Source organism: Ciconia boyciana, chromosome 1, assembly GCF_034638445.1.
Source record: "Ciconia boyciana chromosome 1, ASM3463844v1, whole genome shotgun sequence".
NCBI lineage: Eukaryota > Metazoa > Chordata > Aves > Ciconiiformes > Ciconiidae > Ciconia > Ciconia boyciana.
In genome coordinates, this window is record NC_132934.1 from 40,692,455 (window position 1) to 40,719,078 (window position 26,624).

At 48.5% G+C, this 26,624-nt stretch overlaps 1 protein-coding gene across 1 annotated transcript; it reads left to right on the forward strand.

Moving 5' to 3' along the window:
* The first annotated feature begins 1,991 nt into the window (after positions 1-1,991).
* KCNMB4 (potassium calcium-activated channel subfamily M regulatory beta subunit 4) lies at positions 1,992-26,144 on the forward strand. The gene is made up of 3 exons (XM_072879046.1): positions 1,992-2,339; positions 15,048-15,175; positions 25,770-26,144. The coding sequence occupies exons 1-3, from the start codon at positions 2,001-2,003 to the stop codon at positions 25,936-25,938; spliced, it is 636 nt and encodes a 211-aa protein (XP_072735147.1). The 5' UTR covers positions 1,992-2,000; the 3' UTR covers positions 25,939-26,144.
* The last annotated feature ends 480 nt before the right edge of the window (positions 26,145-26,624 follow it).

Consider the following 26,624-nt stretch of genomic DNA (forward strand, 5'->3'; position numbering starts at 1 on the left):
AAATGTTAAACGCCGTTCCCAGTTGAAATACAGCCTCAGCATCTCCTCAGCCCACAAGTGACGTAGGGGTTGGATGCACGCAGGAGGACTAACTCTCAAGGTTACTGTGTTACCCAGTGAGCTGTTGCCTTAATTTTCGGCTGATTGCACTTTATGTGCAAGGGACAGCAAGGAATTGAACTGAGTGCCAAATGCAGGGAGACTCAAGGCCAGCTGTTCAGAAGGCAAGAAAGACGAGAAGCCACAGCCCATCTGAAGTGGGAAAGCAGGGCTGGAGCTTTCCTCAGGAAGGTGGCTTCAGGTGGCAGGCAACTAATCTACCTGATTAAAAATGTATTCGTTATAATATGAAAGCTTTACGCAGCAAGCCCCACCGTTAAAGACTGCCATCACCACAAGCGCTGGCAGCAAAGCCTGACTGATGGGAACGGATGAACGGAGCCAAAGACTAACCAAGATGCGTTCAGTTTCTGGTATAAAAACCTATTGCAGGTTTAAGAAAAAATAAAAATAATCCTGGGCTAAGAGCCAGAGTACTTTTTCTGAAACCCTTTGGTATTAGGAAAGGCTACTACAGAGCAGCTGGCCTGAGGACAGCGTGGTAGTGCACTGGTGCAACCCAGGACAATATTTGCATCCATTTATATTCATGTCACAGCGTGGATGCTTCATAGCCTTCCTGCCAAACCTTGCTCAATAGTCCATTTGGAGAACTGATGGATCAACTTTATTTTTAAAAGTTTGATGTCGCACTCTGCAGTGGGAAAGTGATTGAAAAAGGCGGCCAGAGAAAGTGCTATTTCCCATACTTATTTTTCTATTATTTCTGTACCTTCTTGTCTGCTGTATCATCAAGTTCAGCTGTCGGCTCTGAAACTGTCACATTTTGTTCTACCTAATTGCCGATGATAAAGACTACGGAATAAAAATGTAACTATCGCTCATGGTACTTTGGCACCAAAGAGCTTGTTCTGTTGTGTTGCCATGGTGGGAAATACTGGGTAATAACCAAACTTTATTTGCAAAATAAGTGGATTTTCTTGGATCGACTGCCTTTCTGCAGACCTGCTTCAAGAAGGGCACCTCTTAGGGCGACCTTTCAAAGGTCAATAACTTCTTCTTGAAAGCAATTCCTGCCTAAAACCTTTTGACAGCTATCATCTTGCTTACCTGTTATCTTCAAATAATGATGAACGACTCAGAGGCTGGGTCTGTCCCTGCTGCGTGGATGCTGGATTTGGGGCTGGACAGAGCAGAGCACTTGCCCTGCATCCCTGAAAAGTCCTGTTGAGGCAGGATGATGTTGGGCCAGCTCTCGTTATTTCCCATCTCAGTTAATAAGGTGAAAATAGCAGGTGCTTCCTCACTTCCAGATAGTTAATTTCTTTAAGTTCTGGTCTGACTCTGTGTGTGTACATAGACACCTCGCAGATTTTTGACTCAAGGGGGGTACTGAGCATGACTTCACATGGGTTCTCCGGGACTTAACCAAGCCGGTGGTGAGAATTGGGAAGCACAAAGTATTTTCATGGCCTGGTTCAAGCCATGATTTTATTCTTCTGGACTTACCTGCAGGGTCGCTACCCCATCCTGTGGGGGGATGTTGGCTTAGAGGGGGACGGGCGGGTGGGGGCCGCAGCGCACCCAAGGGTGCGTTGCGGCCCCCCACCCGCCCGTCCCCCTCTAGACATTGCACCTTGCCCAGTACACGGTATTAATCCGGACTAGCCCTCCCCACAGCAAATCTCCCGGGCCAGATAATCCCGTTGCAAGCTGTCCCTTCCACCCCCGGAGTGGCTTGAATTAGGTCAGCCGGGTTTCCATTTGCATGTTATTTATTTATCGAGCGGTTTTTTGTTTTGGTTTTTTTTGCCTGCTGGTTACACGCACACCCACCCCCGTGGCTCCCAAAGGAGGCGGGGAGGGAGGCGGGGAGCGACGGGGAGCTTTAGCCCGATGGCAGCGGCTAGCCGGCGGCGGATGCCAGCGGCGAGCGGGCGATGGCGCGGAGCCGGGCAGCTTACGAGTACACGGAGGCGGAGGACAAAAGCATGCGGCTGGGGTTCCTCCTCATCGCCGCCGGCTTGCTTTCCCTGCTGGGCTTGGGTTGTTGCTGGCTGCGCCCGGCGCTGCAGGAGCGGAGCGGCGGCGGCTCCGCCAACTGCACGGTGCTGGCGGTGCGGCAGCTCGGGGAGCGCTTCGCCTGCACCTTCTCCTGCGGGGCCGCCTGCCGCGGCACCGCCCGCTACCCCTGCCTCCAGGTCCTGGTCCGCACCTCCCGCTCCTCCGCACCCGCCCTGCTCCATGAAGACGAGCGGCAGCTCCGCACCAACCCCAAGGTGAGACCCGCGCTCCCAAAACGCGGGGCAGGGTGGTGCTGGGTGCCCTTCCACTGCCCCTTCTGCCCTCCCTTGGGGTCCGCGTCCCGCGTCACCGCCCTCCGTCGGGGTGCGGGTTTTTCTGTGGCGGTGGGGGTGGATGAAGTCACGGAGCATCCCTCCGGAATGCCCCTGCGCTGTTACTCAGGAAAAAGTCTATATATAGTGTATGTATAAAAATACTCTACATGGTGCGTGCGTGTATATAGATGGTGTGTATATATATAGCGTGTATATCGCATAACACTATACTATATATATAGTATAACACTATACACGCACAGGCACCCCATGTATATATATATTTTTTTTTATTATTATTATTTTTTTTTCCCCGAACAGCCCCATCCCGAACCACCCTTCCCACGGGAGCGGTCCCATCCCGGCCCCGGCCCCGGCCGGCCCGGGGGCACCCGTGGGCGGCAGCGCAGGGGAGCAGCGGGGCGGCCCCGCTGCCGGTCCCCGCTCCGCCCGGCCGGTGCCCCCGCGGGAGGCCGGTGGGAAGCCGGGGAGAAACTCCTGCCGCCGGGGAGGAGGTCTGCCCGAGCGGTGACCCACGCTGTTGCGCTGCGTGTCCCGGAGGGTGAGGGGCTTCCCAGGCCAGCTCCCCGAGGCGCAAGGGGAAACGGTAACGGAGCCGCTGCTGGTGGGGCGCCGGGGAGAGGGCTGCGCGGAAAGTGAAATTCCCCCCGTGCTGTTTTGATTCTGAAACTTCTCCATCACCCACATGAAAACGGACAGGACGGAAGCTCTTTAAAGTTGCATCTTCGGGCAAACTAGGGTAGTCTGAAGGCAATGTGTGACTTGTGCTTTTTCTTTCCTTAAAGGCAGCTATTCCGCTTTCTCCTTTTTCTTTTCATGCTGAGTAAAGATCACCTTGCCAGCGTGCTGCCTGAATGGAGCAGATTTTGTTAAGTAGTTTCCAGAAAATAAAACATGCGGCAGGATCCCCCCCCCAGCTTCCCCCTGAAAGAACCTGAAATCGGGAGTGTATTGGAGAAGCAAATTTCAGCTCTTTGACCGAGATGTGGATGTAGCGCAGTGCCAAGGGCCGTGCTAAGCGTGGTGCAGGGGTCTGTGTGCAGGGGCTGGGGAGCAGGCTTGCGTGTCCAGTTTGGGATGTGCAACCTCACATCTCCGCAGTCATAGTTACACCGGTGTGGCTCTGTCCCTTGGAAGGTGGATTAAGTTCCAAGCTCAGGGTTTGGGGCGTTGCTTTTTTCCCCTTGGCAGCTTGTGGGCTCAGAAGGGTGGTCAGGACAAAAATCAGCAGAGTGAGAAGCAGGACGATAAATCTGACAGGATTTGGATCAAAATGAAGCTGCAGTGCTGGATGGTGCCTGGTAGCGAAGTGGACAAAATGTTGGCCTGTGAGGGAGCTTTGCAAAGCTCACCTTTCCCTGGGGATGCTGCTGCCAGGCTCCCTGCGCAGAGGGCCGTGGTTATGGAGACGTGCACCATGAGTGCCCCAGATGTCTGAGCACCAGGGCTTCCCTAAACTTCTCTCCATCTTCAGGTGGGCAGGGGGCAGTTGTGAAACACAGGAGAAAAGCCACCCTTTTGACATGGGGCGAAGATGCCGTGTTGCTGCAGAGGGTGCAGTGCGGCTGTCCCTGAGCACGGCCCGATGGCCCCGTTGTGGTGGCCATCTCCAGCAGGGATGGGAGGTGGGAGGTGGGTGGTGAGCTGTGCCACCAGCACGCCTGGGCTCAGCAACTCTTGCAGCATTCTCAGTTTCAGCAGAGGCTTTCAAAACTGGGCTGCAACCACAATGCCTCTCTGAGTAGTCTGAGTGTTTTGGTTTGGTTTTACTTCTTGATCTCATCTTCTCCTGCCTTTCTGGAAGTCCAGTGGGAAGAGAAGGATTGTGCCTGCCTGGGGGCTGGATTGCCATTTCTGCAGGAAGGCACCCAGAGCTTCAGAAGCAATGCCCGTAAATGTCACTCAGAAGCCTATTTTTATTTAACAATTAATAAGGAAACACAGGGCTGTGTGTTGGCAGCGCATTGTACTTGCATGCTCTTACAAATTTAATCCGTTTTCTCCAGCTTGCACCTTGCATCTCTAGGTGTGGGCTGTTTACCCTGGGATATTGATTGCCGAGGATTAAATCTGATTTACCAGATGAGACCAAGCAGAAAGGATGTATTTTTTGATGTAACCGCATTCTCTGGTAGTAATTGAATTTAACTAAGTGGAAAACAACATAGGAAAAAAAAAACGCTCCAATTATTTTCCTTACATTAAGAAGCCTATGTAAAACCAATACAAAATAAGAAGAAAAGTTGTTTAGGTCTCATTAGGAAAACACACCCTTTTAAGGGAACAAAGTGTGTATGGCTGTCGCTTTGGTTTTCCCTTTTCTCCATAGTTTAATGTCTGTGGAGCTGAGCAGTTATACTCTCCTTTTAATTTTTGTCCTAAAGTCTCACTGTCTTTAAAAGCTTTCAGGATTTTGTGCTGAAATAGATTAGTCATTCCAACAGAGTAAGAATCTGATGGATTTAATGCTTGGGATCCAGTATGTATTTGTGAATGAACACTTAAGGAGCCATTTAACTCTTCCCATTTCCATCACCTTCTTGCAGCACGCTCACTTGTGTTCATGCAATTAGACCTACAACATGCTATTCAGTTCCAACTAACTAGAAGGAAAAAAAATGGACCAATTTTGTTTTGAACAGTCTTTAAATTTTACATTCTGTTTAGCTGCTTCTCTGTGTGGGGTAGCAATTCAGCCTGGTAAATCAATAGTGTGGGAAAGGCATAGTTCAGGCTCCTTACAACACGCAACAATACTGAATCAGTTGGCAGCTTCATTCCACCCCAAAAATCCCCAGTGTATCGGACTAAAAATATTCTACTTTCTCTAGTAGAGTGGGTTGGCGTATAAACATCTCGGCAGCTACGCATCTGTCTGTTCTAGCAAGGTCTAGCTGCAGGAAAAAGAAACTTTTTTTTTTCCTCTCTTGCTTCCTAAGATAATCACATCATTGTACAGGCCAGGATTCATTTTAGCTCTTAAAAGATTATATAGCTGGGTCAGAGTTAATCCAGAAATGTATATATAAAGCACCGGGCACGATCACATTCGTGTTCAGTCCGAGTGAGTTGTGGATTTCTTTTTTTTCTTTTTTTTTTAATTTAATTGTTGTCTCAGAGGAAGAAATTTCAGCAGAGGGAGGGTAGCCTTTCTTCAGCTGCCTTGATAGCAATAATAATCTCTGAGATAAGGTTTAAGGGGGATTAATTCCAAAGTCAATTTGTCACTATCGTTCTGGCTGTCGAGTGTGTCGGCGGCACATACAGCCAGCGTGGGGGCCAGGCTGTAGGTTTGGTTGGGTGACATGACAGTGGAGTATGTCAGCTGCTAAAAAGATCTGCTTTCTGGCTTTTTAGACTTTTCCCTTTCTACACTTAAAGTTAAGAGTAGTGCCGGAAGAACTCGCTGGCTGTTTTGTTGAAGGAACTTTTAAGGGATTGAATGGTGGGCCTGATGTTAGCAGTTGTGCAGCAGGACCCGGTTCTCTCCGTCCCCGTCCCTGTCCCTGGGCAGGGGAGCAGAGCAGCCAGCCGCTGCTCCTTGTCTGCGTGCCGCATCCGTGCCTGCTCCTGTCATGCTTCTTCTGTAACCACTCAGCCTGACGAGATGATGGACAGTTCTCTCTTCTGTGCACTTGTAAATACAATTGGTTTTGGTTTTCGGACTCTCTTAAATATGACCCAAGACAGAGGATGTTTAATACCAAAATATGCCCAATTCTACAATAATTTTGGGAGGGCCTGGTGCATCTGGTGAAGCATCAGATTTGTGTTGGGGCTGGTGCCCATGACGGACAAACTCTGCAGATGCTGTCTAGCAATTCCCCTGGAAGCAGCCCCACCACCCTCCCGTCTCGCCTGGGGCACCCCTCGCTGCCCTGAGCCTCTGTGAGGGGTTGTGTGTTTGGTCACTCCCGGTGGGTTTTTCTGTGCTGACGGACGCAGGTGAAAACCAGACACGATGCTCAGCTCCAGCTCCCTCAGTACAGTCAGCTGGGAGGGGGGCATTTTTTTGTACTAATGGAGCGAGTCACCCTGCTCATCTCCTGCCACAGCAGAATGGTTGTGGCAGCGCTTCCTCCCTTCCAGGCCATGAAGATAACGCAGTAATACACAGAGATGCTCACACACAAAGTTAGGAGAAGCTCATACATTGCTTGGTGTGGTGGGTTGACCTTGGCTGGATGCCAGGTGCCCACCAAGCCGCTCTACCACTGCCCTCCTCAGCTGGACAGGGGAGAGAAAATATAACGAAAGGCTCGTGGGTCGAGGTAAGGACAGGGAGATCACTCAGCAATTACCATCACAGGCAAAACAACTTGACTCGGGGAAACTAATTTAATTTATTACCAATCAAATCAGAGTAACATAATGAGAAATAAACCCAAACCTTAAAACACCTTCCCCCCACCCGTCACTTCTTCCCAGGCTTAACTTTACTCCTGATTCTCCACCTCCTCCCCCCGAGCAGCGCAGGGGGACAGGGAATGGGGGTTGCGGTCAGTTCATCACACGTTGTCTCTGCCGCTCCTTCCTCCGCAGGGGGAGGACTCCTCACACTCCTCCCCTGCTCCAGCGTGGGGTCCCTCCCACAGGAGACAGTCCTCCATGGACTTCTCCAATGTGAGTCCTTCCCACGGGGTGCAGTTCTTCACAAACTGCTCCAACGTGGGTCCCTTCCACGGGGTGCAGTCCTTCAGGAACAGACTGCTCCAGCGTGGGTCCCCCACAGGGTCACAAGTCCTGCCAGCAAACCTGCTCCAGTGTGGGCTCCTCTCTCTCCATGGGGCCACAGCCTCCTTCAGGCGCATCCACCTGCTCTGGTGTGGGTTTCTCCATGGGCTGCAGGTGGATATCTGCTCCACTGTGGACCACCATGGGCTGCAGGGGCACAGCCTGCCTCACCATGATCTTCACCACGGGCTGCAGGGGAATCTCTGCTCTGGTGCCTGGAGCACCTCCTCGCCCTCCTTCTTCACTGACCTTGGTGTCTGCAGGGTTGTTTCTCTCACATATTCTCACTCCTCTCTTCTGGCTGCTGTGTTGCAGCAGCTTTTTCCCCTTCTTAAACATGTTATCATCACAGAGGTGCTACCACCATCACTGATGGGCTTGGCCTTGGCCAGCGGTGGGTCTGTCTTGGAGCCGACTGGCATTGGCTCTATTGGACAGAGGGAAAACTTCTAGGAGCTTCTCACAGGAGCCACCCCTCTAGCCCCCCCACTACCAAAACCTTGCCATGCAAACACAATACACTTGGAGATCAGGAGGCAGTAGTTGTTGGCTTTAGTGGTGCATTGTACTTTTGCATTGATACTTATCTAGAGCGTCCTTTCTGCTCCTTCATTTCATCACAAGCTTCCCAACCTGCACAGCACATGATGTGGAGTCTCTCCACTGCACCAAGCAAATGGTACGTGCTGTGTCCTGTAGTTCACCAGCAGCCAGGACAATGGTCCTTGACAAGTTGCGTGGAGACGGAGGATGGAGACTTGCTTCTTAGTGCCATCAGTTTGTCTTCTGATGGGCTGACTTGCTTCTACTTTGGGTCCTTATGTCTGTTTACATTTGAGACTTTCTTGTTTTGTAGACAGTGTCTTCCAGGCTTGAGACAGCTTCCCTCAAAGCCTACCAAGTCTGGCTTCTTTTTCATAAAAATGTGACTGAATTAGGCAAGAATTAGTCTTTGAAAATCAAGAAATGCAACCTGGAAGCTAAACCATGGTCAAGAGTTCATGCTTCTGTCCCTTCTGCATGATATGGAAGAATATCTGCTCCAATGAAGTGTTCAGAAGGACTGGGAATCTTCCCAGGCATCTGCAGAGACACTGGAGAGGGAGAACCCAGCAGCAAACACAGATACAAATCTTACAAAACCTTGGTGTAAAGGTATATTAGCTGCTTGCTGACATTTTTACTGAATTGAATCCTGAGTCTTTTATCCAAACACTGGCTGTGATTGAAGGGGGAATATTATTAGCCTGATACTGATTTTGAGCTGTGTAATTGAGACTGTATTTGAATTGCATAATAATTTTATCGTTGCTATGACATAGCGTAGGAGGTACGATTATGGCACCGTGTCCCAATAGATCTGCTGAAAAGGCCTCCACTGCATTAGATTTATTCTGAATGTCTAATCTTAAGTGCTATTCTCCAACTTCATTGTAACACGTTTAAGAAAAAAAACATCAAAGTAATATAGAGTGGGACACTTCAGCTGAAAGTGGATGTTGCTGCGCGAGCTGCAATTGAGCACAAGGCATCCTAACTTGCTTTCAAACATTTGGAATTTATTTATGTTTTGATGGTAGGATTTCGTGCCATGTCTTGTGGGGGAGGACTGTGGAATTAACCTTTCAGAAACTGCCTGTTGCCAAAGCGGGAGGTCATTTCAGGTTCATCCATCAACTCATGGCAGCGAAAGTTGCCGGGTTATGATTCCTTTTTATCCACGTGCTGACTGTGCTTTGGGAAGCAATACAGCTGATCAAGCAAAGCACCCAAGAATTGTGCTTGGAAGGCTGAGAAAAGAGAGATCCACCACCTACGTGGATCAGAAGGGGCCAAAATGAACGTCAGGTTGGGGGGAACTGTACTGACATCCTGGGCAGGCAAACCAGTGCTATGCAGCAGGTGATAAGTCCAGGTTGGAGTTGGAACTTGGGTGTTCACCTTGGCTCAAGGCCTTCAGCAGGTTGAGGAAATGTTTTAGGGTGACCCCTCAGATTCACATGCTGACAATTTTGCCTTGGGCAGTGACCACTCCTCTCTTTGAGATTGTTAATCCTTGACAGGCTCAAGCAATGAGGTCCCAACGATTTATCACAAGACCCTGGGTGTCTCCTTTATGTTTTCCACATGAAGATAAAGAGGAAGAGATGGAAATGAATCCAGTGTGTTTTCTGTCAGCTGCCATTGGGAATACTTGTGCAAAGAGTGGTGCAAAGTGCCTCTACACCAATGCACACAGCATGGGCAACAAACAGGAGCTGGAAGCCACCGTGCTGCTAGAAAGCTGTGACCTAGTTGCCATTACTGAAACTTGGTGGGACAAATCCCATGACTGGAGTGCGGCTGTCGATGGCTACAGGCTGTTCAGAAGGGACAGGTGAGGCAGGAGGGGAAGAGGCGTTGCCCTCTACATCAAGAAATGGATAGACCTGTCTCTGAAGAATAGCCATAAGCAGGTTGAAAGCTTATGGATAAGAATTAGATACCGAGGCAACAAAGGGAACCTTGTGCTTGGTGTCTACTACAGGCCGCCCAGTCAAGGGGAGCCTATTGACGAAGCCTTCTTACTGCAGCTACAGGAGGCATCGTGCTCGCAGGCTCTCGTCCTGCTGGGGGACTTCAACCACCTCAACATCTGCTGGAAAAGTAGCACGGCAAGCTGTAGGCAGTCCAGGAGACAACTGGAGTGCATTGAGGATAGCTTAAGCCAGGTAATAGACAGCCTTGATGGTCACCAACACAAGTGAGCTAATTGGTGATGTCAAGACTGGAGTCAGCCTGGGCTGCAGTGATCATGCACTGGTGGATTTCACAGTCCTGAGGGATATGGGTCAGGCAAAGAGTAAAGTCAGGACCCTGAATTTTAGGAAAGCAAAATTCCAGCTGCTCAAGGAATTAGTCAATAGGACTCCCTGGGAAACTGCCCTCAGAGACAAGGGAGCAGAAAAGAGCTGGCAGATCTTTAAGGACGCTTTCCATAGAGCACAAGAGCTCTTGATCCCCAGGTGTAAGAAATCAGGCAAGGAAGGCAAGAGACCAGCATGGCTGAGTTGAGACCTGCTGGTCAAAGTAAAGGGCAAGGAGGAAATGCACAAGCAGTGGAAGCAGGGACAGGTATCCTGGGAAGAGTATAGGGACACTGCCCGGTTGTGTAGGGATGGGGTTATGAAGGCCAAGGCATGGATGGAGCTGAACCTGGCAAGGAATGCAAAGAATAATAAGAAGAGCTTCTACAGGTATGTCAGCCAGAAAAGGAGAGTCAAAGAACGTGTACCCCCCCTGATGGGCAAGACTGGCAAACTGGTAAAAACAGATGAGGAGAAGGCTGAGGTACTCAAGAACTGTTTTGCCTCAGTCTTCACTGGCAACCCCTCTTCCCACACCTCTCGAGTAGATGGACCACAGGGCAGGGACTGGGGGAGCAAAGCCCCTCCCACTATAAGGGAAGATCAGGTTCGTGACCACCTGAGGAACTTGAATATACATAAGCCTATGGGACCTGACGAGATGCATCCCAGAGTCCTGAGGGAATTGGCTGATGCAGTTGCCAAGCCACTCCCCATGATATTTGAAAAGTCACGGCAGTCAGGTGAAGTCCCTGTTGACTGGAAAAAGGGAAACATTGCACCCATTTTTAAAAAGGGTAGAAAGGCGGACCCTGGGAACTACCAACCTGTCAGCCTCACCTCTGTGCCTGGGAAGATCATGGAAGAGATCCTCCTAGAAGCTATGCTAAGGCATATGGAGGACAGGGAGGTGATTTGAGACAGCCAGCATGGCTTCACCAAGGGCAAGTCCTGCCTGACCAACCTAGTGGCCTTCTATGATTGAGCAACTACATCAGGGGACAAGGGAAGAGCTATGGATATAGTCTATCTGGACTCCTGTAAGGCCTTTGACACGGTCCCCCACAACATCCTTCTCTCTAAATTGGTGAGATATGGATTTGATGGGTGGACTGTTCGGTGGATGAGGAATTGGTTGGATGGTTGCATCCAGAGGGTAGTGGTCAACGGCTCAATGTCCAGATGGAGATCGGTGACAAGTGGTGTCCCTCAGGGGTCCGTACTGGGACCAGTACTGTTTAATATCTTAATCAGTGACATGGACCGTGGGATCGAGTGCACCCTCAGCAAGTTTGCAGAAGACATCAAGCTGCGTGGTGCGGCTGACACCCCTGAGGGATGGGATACCATCCAGAGGGACCCGGACAAGCTTGAGAAGTAGACCTGTGTGAACCTCATAAGGCTCAACAAGGCCAAGTGCAAGGTCCTGCACATTGAGAGCAGCCCAGCAGAGAAGGACTTGGGAATACTGGTGGATGACAAGCTGGACATGAGCCAGCAATGTGTGCTCACAGCCCAGAGAACCAACTGTATCCCGGGCTGCATCAAAAGAAGCGTGGCCACCAGGTCGAGGGCGGTGATTCTGCCCCTCTACTCCGCTCTCATGAGACCCCACCTGCAGTACTGCATCCAGCTCTGGAGTCCTCAGCACAGGAAAGACATGGACCTGTTGGAGCGGGTCCAGAGGAGTGCCACAAAAATGATCAGAGGGATGGAACACCTCTCCTATGAAGAAATGCTGAGAGAGTTGGGGTTGTTCAGCCTGGAGAAGAGAAGGCTGCGGGGAGACCTTATAGAGGCCTTCCAGTAATTAAAGGGGGCCTATAGGAAAGACGAGGACAGACTTATTAGCAAGGCCTGTTGTGACAGGACAAGGACCAATGGTTTTAAACTAAGGGAGGGCAGATTTAGACTGGATTTAAGAAAGAAATTTTTTACAATGAGGGTGCTGAGCCACTGGAACAGGTTGCCCAGAGAGGTAGTGGAGGCCCCATCCCTGGAACCATGCAAGGTCAGGCTGGACAGGGCTCTGAGCGACCTGATCTAGTTGAAGATGTCCCTGATCTTGCAGGGGGTTGGACTAGATGACCTTTAAAGGTCCCTTCCAACCCAAACTATTCTATGATTCTAAGTTTGAGTTATGGAGAACATATTCACTGTTGTCCCCAGTTTCCAGGTGTTCTTCCTGTAGGTACTGGCAGTACTCTCATATGCTGTCTTGCTTTGGCATGGGGAGAGACGGACATGTTGATTGGGGAAGCTCTCTGTGGGCCACTTTACATCTTCCAAATCAAGCAAAATCCCTGCCCTGAAAAACTCTTATTTTTAATAGCTTCATACTAGGCTCAAAGCATGGGGACCTATGTCAAAAAATGTGGAGTCCTCTGTGACGGAGCTGTCCTTGGAGACTGTTATAGTTTGCCGCTTGTCTGTTCAGGTGGATATCTCTTGGAAAAAGAGATCTCTGCAGTTGTTTCTAAGCCTGAAACTCAGGATGGGGATAAACAATGGTTGACCAGGTTGTGAACTTTGTGAAGGATTCACGTGATATTTGGGGGAGGTGGAAGGTCTGTGAAGGATCTGGAGGAAGTCTGGCCAGCAGAGGAGTGGTGGGGTGGTCACACTTTCATAGCGGAGGACAGAGGTAGACTCAGCCATGAGGAAGAAACATTTCAGAGGAGAGAGAGAAGCTGTGTACTGGCACTGGTGCCACAGGAAAAGGAGTTTTGGAGATCGCTGAGGAAATTTAAGCAGAAGAACATATATTGGTAGCTAGTTGTTTTGTCTAGTTCTGCATTGAGTGTGCGGGCTGAATAGTGGTTGGCTGGGGGGACTCTGAGTAAAGCCTCTGAGTAAAGCTGTTTACATCTACTCTCTTGCATCCCTAAACGCTGGGGGCTTGGGGAAGAGCAGGGTGTAGGGTACAGTCAGACACAGGCAGTGAGAGTACAACCGGTGGGATACGGTACCATTTCCACAGCAGCATATGAAAGGCATCACGAAGAAAAACACCGGATTGGAGAAGGTTGGGAGTGCTGGACGCTGGGCCGAGCAGGGAGGACCGGCAAGGGACCAGGTGGGATGGTGCGGCACATCAGTGGCTGTCAGGTGGACAGAGCAGAGTCAGCATTGCGCTTGGGTGTCTTCGTGCCAACGTTGCTGACTCCGTCCAGCTGCTGCACAGATGTGCTTGTGCACTGGGAGGGTGGAGGAAAGAGGAGTGTGATTGATGCTTCCAAAGTAAGCAATCAAACCAAAAACATTGCCAGCCAAGGAATATTATCTAAGATGGAAATAACTGTGTGTGATAAATACTGTGTTCTGGTTTCTGAAGCAGAGTGGTGTTGCTGCTCGTTTCTGTCCTTTGTGGTCAGCACTGGGAGAATCCTTATTTAGGGTCATCTGAACAGGGATCTAAAGGGATCTCTGTGCCATGGCAACACCAGATGTGGGCCCATGGGAAAACGGAGGCCCTTGCATGTGAAAAAGGCAAGTTTCAGCTTGGAAGCAACAAGCAAGACCTTGCAGATCCTTCCAGTCTGAAGCATAGAAGCTCCTGGCAGCAATTGTAAGTGCTGACAGAAGTGGTCAGGTTTTACATGATGAGGCCAATAAAATCCTGAGATTTCTCCCATCCCCCTCAAATGGCAAAGATTCAAGCTGTTGTACAGTGGAGACGGGCTTCTAGGTCTGTTTGGCTTGGGTATAGCGTGCAGCTGGGGGCACGGCAGGCCCCTGTGAAACCTCACTATGAGAGGGAGAGGAAAGCACTCACTAGGCACAGTGAATCACGGTGACCTTTATTTTCAGGTTAGAGAGGGTATCTCTCTCCTTGTCGTTATTGCCTTCAGGATACTGTGAGGAAACTCAAATTGTGATCATATGGGGGGATCCCTTTAGGGGCTTCCCACACCCTGCATCTCCTACTTCCTCATCCTAGCTCCGTAGGAGGCTTTTCAGCTACTTTCCCAGTCACCTTTTTCTGCTTGCAGCTCCCAACTTTAAAGGAATTAAAAATCTGTGTGTGCACCTGGAGCCTTGCTGTCTGTGCATCCTCCAGGGCGAAAAGCCCTTATGTTATCCAAGGAGCAGTTAAGCCGTGTTGCTCAGTTTGGTTCAACATCTCCTGCAGTGATCTCCCATATGGATGCCTGGTAACAATAGGAGGGATTTTGCTTGGACACTGAGATCCTGATACTGCCAATATGGGATTCAATGGACTATTTTTTTTTTCTTGCTTAACTCCCTGTGGCTAGGAGGGAAGGGTGGTGTGTCAAAGACGAGACTTGGAAACAAGGTATGTGGGCTGTACGTGACCCAGAGCTGAGTGTCTGAAAGACCAGACCCAAGTGCACTGAGCTGGGGGAGGAACTCCCCTTGATCTCTTTGGGCTTTGAAACAGATGTCTGAGGGTGAGATCTGCAGATAGCTCAGCTGCACGCTCAACTCTTGTTGACTTCTATACAGCAGAAGCAGATGCTGAACCTTTCTGTTGAAGTGGGGCTTTGAACTTTCTATGCTTCTTTCCCTGTGTTGTAACAGTGGAAGAATACCTGTCTTTTGCCAGTGGATATCAGCCACATATCAGATATCCCATCACCTGGGAAAACTTGTAGGAATATTTTGGTTATTTATTAGCATGGTGCCAAACAAAACTTGTGATTACGTGCCTTACTGAAAATAGGAAGTAATTCAAATCCAATCCATGCAGCTGGCTAGGAATACGTCAATACGAAGCGATCATTTTTACATTCATCATGCAAAAACCCAAGGTGTTACATGGCAGGTTGGTTTGATAACAGAACAAAACATGATAAAGCCTTTATTTTGTTTCTGAATGCTGGCATATTCTTTTCCAGTACCTGCAAGGCGTAACTAGCAATTGAAGTAAAGTTCAGCTAACTTTTCTTTTTTGTTTCTTTGGAGCTTGTACTTATTATTCTTTGCCCTTTTCAGTCACCCTGGTATTATGATGAAAATGCAGAGAAAGTGATGCCCTGCGTTCTTGAGCCCAGAAGTAACTCTGTTTTGCACCGTGTGTTGGCAGTGTTCGTACATCCCTCCCTGCGCAAGAGACGACCAGGAGAACTCTGAGAACGTCACGTGCAAGCAGAAATACTGGAAAGAGAAAGTGGGTTCACAACCATTTACGTGCTATTTTAACCAGCACTTGAGGTGAGTAATCTACATTTGCATAGGCAGAAGTGCTTATGCATCTGTTTAACAGCTGTCCATTGGTTCTCTTTGAAAATATATATAAATGCATGCATATGTATATACACACACCCCCATATAGTGATGTGGTTTAGCACACAGAGTTTAGTGCATAACTTTGCAAGACAACTCTATTGATGAAAAGCTACACAGAAAGTGGAAAAATTTTTTTACCACTTGAAGTAAAAATATAAAACTCTGAGGAAAGTTTCCCTTAAAACATGTAATTTTATGGCAAAAAGCATCTTGGCTTTTAACACTCAGATGGCAAATTTCTGGCTTGGATATTAACGTTCTTTCCCTCCGTGGAAGAGAAATCCTACTGTGTTCATGAGGGGCTGGAAGAAAAGGGGAGATCAGTAAACAGTACAAATCAACTCAGGAATTGTGTTCATAGAAGATTAATGAATCAGATGCGTGTAGTAAACGTTCACAGAACTGCCAGTTTTCATACGTGCTTGCAGAGTAGAAAGTTGTAACTTAAAGCATCTCCTCTTCTGTTTCAACTCTTACTTTTAGTACCGGCATTGATGTGACTTACATGTGTATAAGGGTGACGTGTGGTTTCCTTCCTTCAGTAAATGGGAAGAGGAGGGAGTCCTTTTGCCTGTCTCTGATGATGACGTGCCGGGAAAGAAAAGGTGATGTGGTGGCAGCAACTTGCTGTTACCGCAGTGTGCAGGCTCGCTGGGAGGACTTGGGAGAACAGCAGTCATTGGGATGATAGGTCCATGCAGACAGGGAGGTGGAAGAGACTATTTAAGATCTCCAGATCAGCCAAGGTTTTACGTGGTTTCGACTCCAATTCTGGAGGCATATGACACTTGCTTAATTTGATCAGCATGAGTAATTTTGGTAGAGCTGGGGAGACTGTTCTTGGTTGCTAAGTTAAGCACTTGAATAAATGTCTGCCACATCAGGGAGGAGGAGGAGGTCCTACCCCACCAGCACTTGGAACTTAAACAGATGAGGGAGACCTAGGTGGGAATAGCTCGGTGCTTGCTGATGCAATTCAGGGCTCAGTGTGGGAGTGTTGGCATCAGATATTTAAGTTTATTAAGACACACAGGAGGAAACTGGATGCCAGTGTGTGTTAGGACCTTGGAGGAACAGGGAGCTGGAGCAGGCACTGTCCATTTATCTGGCAGGCACAGAGATGCCCGACTCTCCCGTGGGTGGCCCGCTAAAGCGCCTTGGGGGCTTCAGGTTTGTCCTAGGCTCTCTATGATTGTTGTCCCCTCCCTGGAGAGACTGTAGACCTAGTCAGCGTGACCAGGATGACAGTCTGTTGTCCCTGGTTAACTCTTTGCAGAGGGAATCCACCAATGCTTTGTAGCAAAAACTAGTGGTCTGTTATAGTGGGGAAAGAAGCACTGTCTACAGCATGCAGAGGTTAAAACTTAGGGCACCCTGTGCGGTGACATCAGACCTGGCAGGGACCTTCTTGGGAGCTGCTTTGGTCCACAAGGAGCTGCTTTTGATCCAAGCCAATGCTTGGATCTGCTAACCAGCAGCTGAGTGATGATTTTGGCTTCTCTGGGCAGGTGGGTGCTGCCAGTTCCCTGCGCTGCTGAGACCCGGGACCTGCAGCAGCTGCTGCCTGAGGGAGCAGGATAGTCAGAAACATGGGATCTTCTGCAGGAGACGTCATGGCTAGGATTCATCTGAGCTGGTGTGGACAAGATGCTGTGAAAGTTAGCTTTTATAGTCAGTGGAGAGAAATAGGAGCCTTTCCTCCTACCCCAAATAAATGCCTAATATCTGTTGGATGCCCAGATATGTTTATTTCTCTCCTGTAAAGGAGCTTAGCATGATCTGCTCGGGTGCAGGCACCTAGGTGGTAGGTGTCCAGAGCGAGGTGAGCTGGTTCTCACATCACATCTGTAGGTGAAGCAAAGGCAAAATTTTTCTGAGGCTGCATACTGCTTAGGGTCTGTCATTTATGTAGGCTGACACTGAGGAATTGTGCAGCACTCAGGCAAGGTTTTTTCCTTATAGTTGCTGCACCCTATACTGTTAAATGTTCTTGCCAAATGCAACGGCTGCCTTGAAACGCTGCCTTTTGCTGATCATACAACAATTTATATACAGCAGAAGAGAGGCTCGCTGCCAGAGATACTTGAAGATAGCCTAAGCTGAAATGTGTACACCATCTATTTTCTTCTGGAGATAGGAATGAGCTTTGAGAGGTAAGTTTTGCTGACTAGGAATGTGTTTGCTTGGGTATACTTTTAGAGCTGCGATGACTAAACAGCTTGTGAAGCAGTAAGAAAACATACAAACTGAGGAAAAAATCTGTTCACTTCAAAATAGAAGTGTGCGTATTTTCTGTCAGTGTTTTTTTAGCTGTGTGGATGAGCTAACTCTTCTGTGTGAGACTATAAAACATATAGGATATAGTGGTAGGTTCCTTAGAGAGACCAGTATTTGCAATATTAATTCTCTCTCTTTTGAAACAGCAGAATAAAATTCTAGGTAAATATCTAGGCAACAAACGAACATCGTCTCCTCTTCATCAAATGTAATTTAGCATCATCCTCAGAATTGTTGCTGCACGCAGCGCGCACTGTCAGGTAACACCTCCCTTCAGTTTGGTGGGGCACATTTCAACAGGCTGCTTTGAAAAGAAGAAGAAAGTGATGCCATTTGTACAGTTCAAAGTTATACAAAAAGGGTGCGAAGCAGGCTTGGCAATTTCAATCATTCTTGGTTAATATGGACAGAGAGGCCCAGCACAACTAGTTGTCTGACATTTATCTTAGGGAACCAAAGAGCAGCTTAGCTTGGGAACCAAAGAGCAGCTTAACTTGGAGCTCAGTGCTTTACTGAAAAGCGAGGTTTTGCTTTGCCACTGTAGGCACTTACCTTTAGTGTCACAGTCTCCTCTGGCTAGCTTTGGGCCACGTGGTGCAAGCTGCATGGGAAAGTTGCTTTTCTGGACCTCTGGTGAAGGTGCCTGTCGTTTGGCGTGATGATACTCTGGTCTGAAGGGAGCCCTGCCCAGCGGAAACCAACCCCCAGTGTTTCAGAGCACAAAATCAATGACAAATTCAGATAAAGTTCTCAGGCTGTTGCCAAAGGTTTGAGAAGGCACCGAGTGCTTCAGTAGTGCTACTGTAGTGCTTCAGTATTAATGGATCTCACACCGAGTATCCCCGGGGGTCTGTAGTTGTGACCACATGCAAGCAAGGGTCATAGCTGCATACGCTAAAGTGGGAGGCCTGCGGGAACAGGAGGGATGGGGGAGATCCTGTCACTTTATTCCTTCATGTTCCAGATCTCACTGACGTCAACAACAAGAACATAAAGAGACAAACCAAGATCTCCATTAGCTCAGACCCCTCAGTCTCATGCCATGCTGAGACAGGCAGAGCAACATGTGTCAAGTCATTTCTTATTAGTGGCTCATTTATGTGGCATTATTGCTTTTTAGCTCTGCGTTTGTCAGTACGGCAAGAACGCTCTGTGGTTCCTTTGCCGCAGCACACCAGATGAGCCAGTCATGCTTTATACTGCTCTGTTTGCTGCAGGATGATGTACAGAAATTCACCTGAGATTTGAAGATTCTAGTCAGTGTCTAGTGATTAGCAACCACCTGTACAGTTTTGGGGTACCCTGCAGGCCATTTATCTGGGCATAATTATCTGTAGAAGCCAAGGGTGCTCAGGTAGTAGGGTGCTCATTCATAAATGGTGGAACAGAAATCTCGGTTTGCTTTGGTACTTCACAAAGTTTTCTAAATTAATTCCCTCCAGTCCGAAGATGGTGTTGCTATTCCTATCCTTTCTTTTACTGTATCACCTGTGGAGCAGTGCTTGGGCCCAAGAGGGAAAGGACTTTACTGTTAGTAAGACATAGCACTGCTCCGGCGTGCAGCCATCCAGCTGAGGAGCTCTGCGTCTTGCAACAATAGGGGGAAAAAAACACTGATGAGTGCTTGCCATAGTGAAGGGATATGCATCATTGTGGGCCAAGTAAGTGTATGCAGATTGCAAACATCTTTAAATCCAGATTGTTTTGAATACAAAAAATATTCGTAAGGTTTCCCTATCCTGTGCCCCTGCCTCTGTCAGCTTTCGCTGTGTCACATAAATTGCATGGTGTGGTGCGTAAGTGATGACTGCAATGTTTACGTGCCTGTAACTTTTTGGTGCTACGTGGCTTTTTGGTAACCCCTGCACTGCAATTCTTCCCATGATGTTCAGTAATTGCTCCGAAGGCTCTGATGGAGGCCTGCTTTATCCAGTGTCGGTTATGAACTGCTTGGCAGCGCCTAACAGGGATGTGTTGCATAATGCAACAACTAATCCAGTTACCCCTGGTCAGAGCCCCACGAGGCTCCAGCCCTGAGCTCAAAGTCCTGCTAAAAATAAGTACTGGTCTCACCTTTTAGCAATGAAAGCAGAATTCCTCCCTCCTTGTCTGCTCAGTGAAAAGGAAAGGTGTGTTTTCAAAGTTAAGGTAGAGAGTTCTTTAGGGCTTTTTTTTTAGTTTGTTCATTCTTTCACCCTGGGGCTGCTGCTGGGCAGTGGTGGTGGTGCTGCACCGTGGCCATCACCGTTCGCAGCAGAACCAGGTTTTGATGCCTGAGCAGGGCTTGAAAGTATTCAGGTTTTTTCCCCTTTTTGTCCCACTAGGTCTCTCTCTTGCCCCCGCCACTGTTTTGTGCACTGATAACTGGTGTTAGGAGTTCGGGTACATCCCTTCGAGAGGCTTTGCATTTACTGGAGAGCTGAATGGCAGCGTTGCTAGAAACAAGAGATGGTCCATAACCGAGCTTAGGGGGGAATATGTGCAACCCCTCTGGTCAACATCTTTGAACTGAAGTATTACGTGGAAGTCGCAGAGCAAAGATGGGTTTATTAAATGCTCTATACTTGCAGGGACAAGGCAATATCTTTACTTACATCTGCTGATTCTCACAGGGAAAAGAAACACATTTCCAGGCATGACATACCTCCTTTGGGTTCGGCATTGCTGCCTCAGCACCAGGGGGGTGATGCTGTGGGGGCTTCCAGCAAAGCTGCGTCCTTGTCATGAGAGGGTTTCCCCCGGGGACAGGGGCACCTTCCCTTTTCTGTTTCCAGGCCAAACAACAAGCCTTCAGACTCTGGGAACAGGCAGGTCACCTCTATAAAAGTAGCAAGAAAAAGTCAAAACTGCAGTTTCGATACATGCTGACCTTGCTGTGCAAAACCAAAACAGTTATGTTACTGTTTTTTTGGGTGTCCCGATAGCTATTTATTTTTCTTCCCAAGGAAAGGGGTTATTTGCTGTGGAAGTACAGCCCTCTCCTTTTTCCTGCTTGCCTGTTAAGTACATCTTTCTCCTTTCCCCCACCACCATCCCCTTGTTTTCTCTGCCCAGCCCTGCTAGCCTCCTCTGCCGCTCCCCCCCATCCCACGGCAGCTCTGTGGCTCCTTTCCAGGCTTCTGCTCTCCTTGCTTCTGCTATTGATAAGAGTTATTGTTTTAGAGATGGAATCCAGAGATCTCAGCTAAAATTTTCTGCTCCTTTGGCCTGTATCTGGCATTCTTGGGTGGCTGCAGTATTTTCCTACTGCTGTGGGCTTCTGTTTCATGGGCAGGTGATAACCACCCAAAGGCTCATTCTCCTGAAGGCCTTATAGGGTGTCTGGTTTCTGAACTTCTGGTTTTCTCCATTGTGGTGCAACACAGTCCTGGGGGTTTGCCCCCTCCAGCACAGCCTGGCTCTGGCTCCTCTTGTCTCACAGCGCAGCCGTCATGATTATCTCAGGGCGCAGAAGTAACTGTGACGGGCCACAGAAACCTCGTGGCTCACTGCCAGCAACTTTGCTCTCTTGGTGACGCTCTCCATCTGTGCTTGGCAAGACAAGTATGTCTGTGTGCATATTTCTGATTCAAAAACATGCAGGGCAGCTCTCTTGTATTAATCACTGTGTAAGCCTTGGAGTGAAAGCCAAAGGTTTTTGTACCAGGACAGCGGGATGGATCCAGCTCTTGCTGATCCCCGAGGGGGGCTGGTGCAGCGCTCCGGTAACAAGCTCAGCCCTGAGCAGGATGCTGCAGCGAGCCGTCCAGCAGCGTGGCTGTGTCCCACAGGCCAAGCAGGGCTTCTGCAGTCCTGGCTGCTGCTCTGGGTACTTTCTACAAGCAGATTTTGTTCCTTATCCCTCAGGGTTTGTTGCAGGATCGCTCAGGAGTTGTCCCATGGATGTCCTCAAGCACTCTGCAGACTCAGATGTCAGAGGACGGCTGCTCTGTGCACTCGCTGGTTCCTTTGGAGGCTTGCTGGGTGGTGGTGGCTGTTCTGCTCTGCCTGAGAAGTCATTTCTTCAGGAGGCGGAGGGCTCATTTCTTCAGGAGGGCTCTTCCCCTGAACTGATGCCGTCACGTGAGGATAACAAACAGCCTGGAAGAAGTGAAATGCAGCTGTAGGCTAACCTCTTAGTTAATCACTAATGACTTTGCTATATTTAATTCATCTGATTAATTCTAATTCTCCTTCCCTCTATCTCCTCCTAATTTTTCCCCAGTCTTTTGTTTTGGACCTTACAGATGTCACATGAAACACCTATGGTTTTTAGCCTGGCACGGATCACCTGAAAACAAACGCAAACATGTTTATTCTTCAGGTTTTTAGCCAGGTGGCCTCCTAGGCCCTCACTCACACTGCCCACCATGCCAGTCCCTGGCTGCTGAGCCAGGACTTGCAAGTCCTGCTTGCAAGCCACCCACCTTGTACCTCCCTACCCCTCTTTCCAAGGAGCAAGCGAAAACCTGGGGATGAGCCCAGTTACCTTGTTCACAGGGTGCAGCACGTGGGGCCATGACAAACCCCCAGGCCCCTGCGGTTACCTCTGCGCATCTCCTGCAGAGCCGCGGGGCTGCCGGGGCTGCGGCGTTCCTGCTGCATGGGACGTCTGGCTGCCCGGCCCCTGCTCCTCAGGCTGCTCTTGCCGTGGACTTGCAAGTTCAGTATAACCCGTGTGCTTCTGGGGAGTTTTTCCTGGTCAAGGCTGTTTTCCTCTGCCTGGATGGTCCTTCTCAGGTTGTGCTGGCCAGCTCGGCTGCATGGGCTCCCTGCCGGCACCAGCCCTGTGCTATGGCAGCAGGGTGGTGGGCTCGGGGTCTCGTGCAGTGCGCCGTGAGGGTGCAGCAGGGCTGATTTTCCCTCCTTGCTTTGGAAGCTGTTATTTACCGTTGTTTGCAATCTCAGCACCAAAAAGCAGAGGTAAAAGGAGTTATCTTGTAAAGGAAAACAGTGAACATTTTCAACAACCCCTCTTCAGGTATTTCCCTCTGCTGTAAAAGCTGCATCTCAGTGGGACCCTCTGCTGCCGTTACACCCTCTAAGCTGTTTTCCAGAGCACTTTCCATAACTGCTGTCAGCTCCGGTGATGGATATGCAGGGGAGGGCTCCTCAGCCGGGCACTGCTGAGCCCAGGCTCCTGTCCTCCGCTGCCTCCTCCTGCCACCCCAGTGCTCCCCAGTGCTCTCCCCTATGCTCTCCGACATCTCCACGTGGGTCAGCAGATGCAGGAAAGAGGAGCTGGTCTTGACGGGAAAGGGAGGGAATCATACAAATGCAAAGAAACAGCATCGTATGCTGCCAAAGTTGATCTTGATAAATTTCCATGGGCTGTTACAGGCAGATAACCAGGACATTGCCATCCAGGAGTGTGCGGTTTATCTGCTGGCAGTGCTGTCTGCCTTTATTAGCTTTTCTCATTCACTCCTGGGGTCCAGCAGTGCTTATCTGCACTGGAAAGTTAATTTGGGATAAGATAAAGAGCAGCTGAAAGCATGGTAGCTCTTCCAGAACTACCAAGCAGATTAAACCAGGTAGGATCAAGGCTGAGATTTGTCCCATCATTTTTTGGTGCCAAGAGTCAGTACTGAGAGGCTACATCCTGGAGGGTCCCTAAGCTCTCCTATGTACTGGGTCACCCTCCAGGAGTGCTTCCCCCTCCCCTTGACTAAAGAAGGGCATTTAATGTCTTAAATGTGGTGCCAATAGTCATTTAATGATGTATTTTTTGGGGGACCCAGTCATGACTTGATGCATCGTCTGAAGAGACACTGTGAGCAGTTGACAGTGAATTGCTGCACACCTTCTGCCACGTAGGAATTGCACAGGGACTCTTGCTGTAGCTAAGAATAGCAATAATATCCATCTGAACCCAAACCTCATCCTGACGCTTCATTAAAGGCCTCTGTAAGTCTTTGACTCTTTTCCAAAAGTGAAACTCTTTTCGATTACTACGTTGCAAGAGTTACAGTCGCACCTGTAATGAGTGTTTGGCATCCATCGCTGCTACCTCTGGTATAGATGTTTTTCAAAATATCTACGATTCGGTCAAAAAGATATCTTGCTCTCTCCAACCACACTTTCTTTTCTTTAACTGAATCCAATTTTCTAGTTTGTTTGCTTGTCCCTTATTTTTGAACTCTTTGATTAGTATCCATTTTAAAAAAATACTTAAAATTCAACGTCACTTGTAAGCTGAGAGCTGCAAGGATTGAATGCTGCCTTCTTATGGCCTCCTTGCCAATTAGCACTCTGTTATTCATGGATGATGATACAGTAAATATGAGGGAAGCAGTATTATACCTCCTGTGAAAGGATTTTTCTGTTCGGGTGCTGTCATTTATATGGCATAGACTGGTAAGTTTGTGCCCATAAAGTTAATATTATTTTATTCAATTTATGGTCTTCACATGTGCCTGATTATGTGTCTGGAGGATTTCAGTTGAGCAGACTTCACATGTTCCACTATTGAATACACCTGGGTTTCTTTTGATAATTTTTCATGTTGCCGAGTTTCAACTTTTATATAGCTGAGATGCTCATAATCAGAGTCTTATTCTGCTCCTTTATACACAAATAGAGACATGTGGTGCCAGCCTCGGGGACTTGCAGGCTGGCATGGTGCAGAGGAACCTCCACACAGCAATTTTGGGGGAGAGACCCCCCAAATGCAAATGCGGGTGCAATTAAACCAGCGATCAGGTGTAGCCTGGCGGTCTGGCTCCACTAACTCTTTAAGGATGGATAAAACCCTGTAGATTTGCAGGCATCTCCATTAATTAACTTCTGGGTGAAGGAAAAAGATTTTCTTCTTGTTTCCCCTAGAGGGAATGTTTTCTTAGGGCTGCTTTCTGATCAGGATGAAGCTGTTGGCGGAGAGACAGCACAGTCATTGCACAGGTATCTGTTCCCATGTGCCACCGCATTAGGAGAGGTTAATTCCCAGGACCTGGCTGGATGAGCCTGGGTTGCCAGGATTTTCGGCTGTGAGGTTTGTTGCTCCAAGGAGCATTGGGTAGCGTTGACAAAGCAACGTGGGATGGCAGTGCTCAATGTAAGTGAGGACCAATATGAATCACGACTATATGTATTTTCCTAATTAGAGAAAGTTCTCTCTCCTTCCTTTGCAGATAGTGCTCCAGCAGACTGTGTGTCTCTGGCTGTAGATGGGAAAGCAGCAGCAAAGTGCAAATGCCACGAGACCGATTTAATAACTGTGTTAAACTTCAGGCAGAGCAGAAAGAGCCAGAGCTGAGGAAAACCTGCCATCAGATTTCCCAACCAACTTCCCAGACTTGGCAGAGGCAGATGGGCACCTGATCTTTCAGACATGTGGCACAGCTGAATTTCCAAGCCTCTTGAGATGCCTCCTCTTTGCTATTGTCCTCCTCCCTCCATTTCCCTTTGGAAATGCATAAATCCATCACAAACAAAAACGTGACTGTGTGTTAGATGCTGTTGGTGGAGGCATGGGGGTTCAGATCTTCAGGGGAAGCTCCCCAAAGTGTCCCTGCAGGAGCGTACTCAAGTCCACTGAGCAGCTGGTGTTTGCAGTACCAAATCGCAGCTTATTGCTGAAGTAGCCTCTGCTGGGAAGAAGCTGAGTGGGGAGCCTCCGGCATGCCAGGGCCGGGCAGGAGTCCTCCTGGGGGTAGGTTTTGTGCAGACCCCTGCCTGCCAGTGTGTCTGGGCTAGCCTGGGCCACCAGTGGTGCAGCGCTGAAGACAGGGACTGGCTCTCCATCCAAACCCAAACCACAGCCAGGGCTTTGTCAGGAGCCTCCATGTAGCCCCAAGGACACATCAGGGCTCAAAGCTAAAAGGGAAGCTTTAATTGCACTTTAAACTCATTGAGCAGTGTCTGATGCCATTTGAGGTAGATATGTATAACTGCTGCCTTGGATTATGTTTTCACTAGCGTGGTTTTTCAATCCACAATGTGCTATTGTATCTCTCATGGCTGTTTGTGATGACCACGACCCCTGGGACACCTGAAGTACCAATGCTTTTTAAATTTTTTTAATCTGAATGAACTTGTTAGCCTGTAACCACTGCAAGTGAAAAGCCCTCATGTCCTGCCAGGGGCGCTGGTGATAGACGGGCAAACGAAAGCAGTGAATGAAACGGCCCACTTAATCATTTTCTAACACTGTTGCAAATAAAACACCTTTATTGTTTCCATGGCAGATGCTTTCCACTTACGATGAATTGATGACGTCTAGTTGATTTATGTTTTCTCCCTCTTCTGTTCCTCCTCTTTGTAGGCCAGATGATGTGATGCTGAAGCGCACCCATGATGAGACTGTCCTCTTGCACTGCTTCCTCTGGCCTCTGGTTACGTTCTTGGTTGGAGTCCTCATCGTGGTCCTGACCATCTGTGCCAAGAGCTTGGCTGTCAGGGCAGAGGCAATAAAAAAGAAGAAGCATTTGTAGACAGCAAGGGTCTTGATGGAAAAGAAAAACCTGCAAGAAGGTCTCAAGTGGGGCAACTTGACACACCTGCAGGTCTGCAGGGCTCCCAGCTGCTCCTCCTTCCAGTGTCTCATCTGATGGTGGAGTTGCTCTTGCCTCAGGATTATTCTTGGGAGACTGCCCCATGAAATGTCAGCTAATTGCTTCTTCTGCTATGACAGTAAATAAGTATATTCTACCAAAAAAAATTCTACACTGCACCAAATATGCTGTGCGCTGTTAGTCCTGAACAGCAGCTACCCAGGTCCTAGCAGTATTGAGAGACAGTTTATAAAAACCCCTGATGTCACTCATGTCACCTCCACAAAGTGATCTTTACTATTGTTTAATATTATATATTTAAAATATTTACTTTATGATAGACTGTATTTCCAAAATAATAAAGTTTGGTTGTCTGGGGTTTTTTTAACCTTTGTTTTGTTGGTTTTTTGTTTTTTGTTTTTTTTTTTAAAAAAGCTTTAAGACAAAAGTAACACTGTGTTGATTTTGTTTTCACTGTGTAGAACTTCATTTTAATATTCAAACTTCAATTTCTGTCTAGATGAAATTCTTCATCATCACCTGTTCATTGTGAAGAAATGTAGCAATCTCTCAGAAATAGTTCTCCAAAAAAAGAAACAATTATTGGAAAAGGTGATTAAATACTG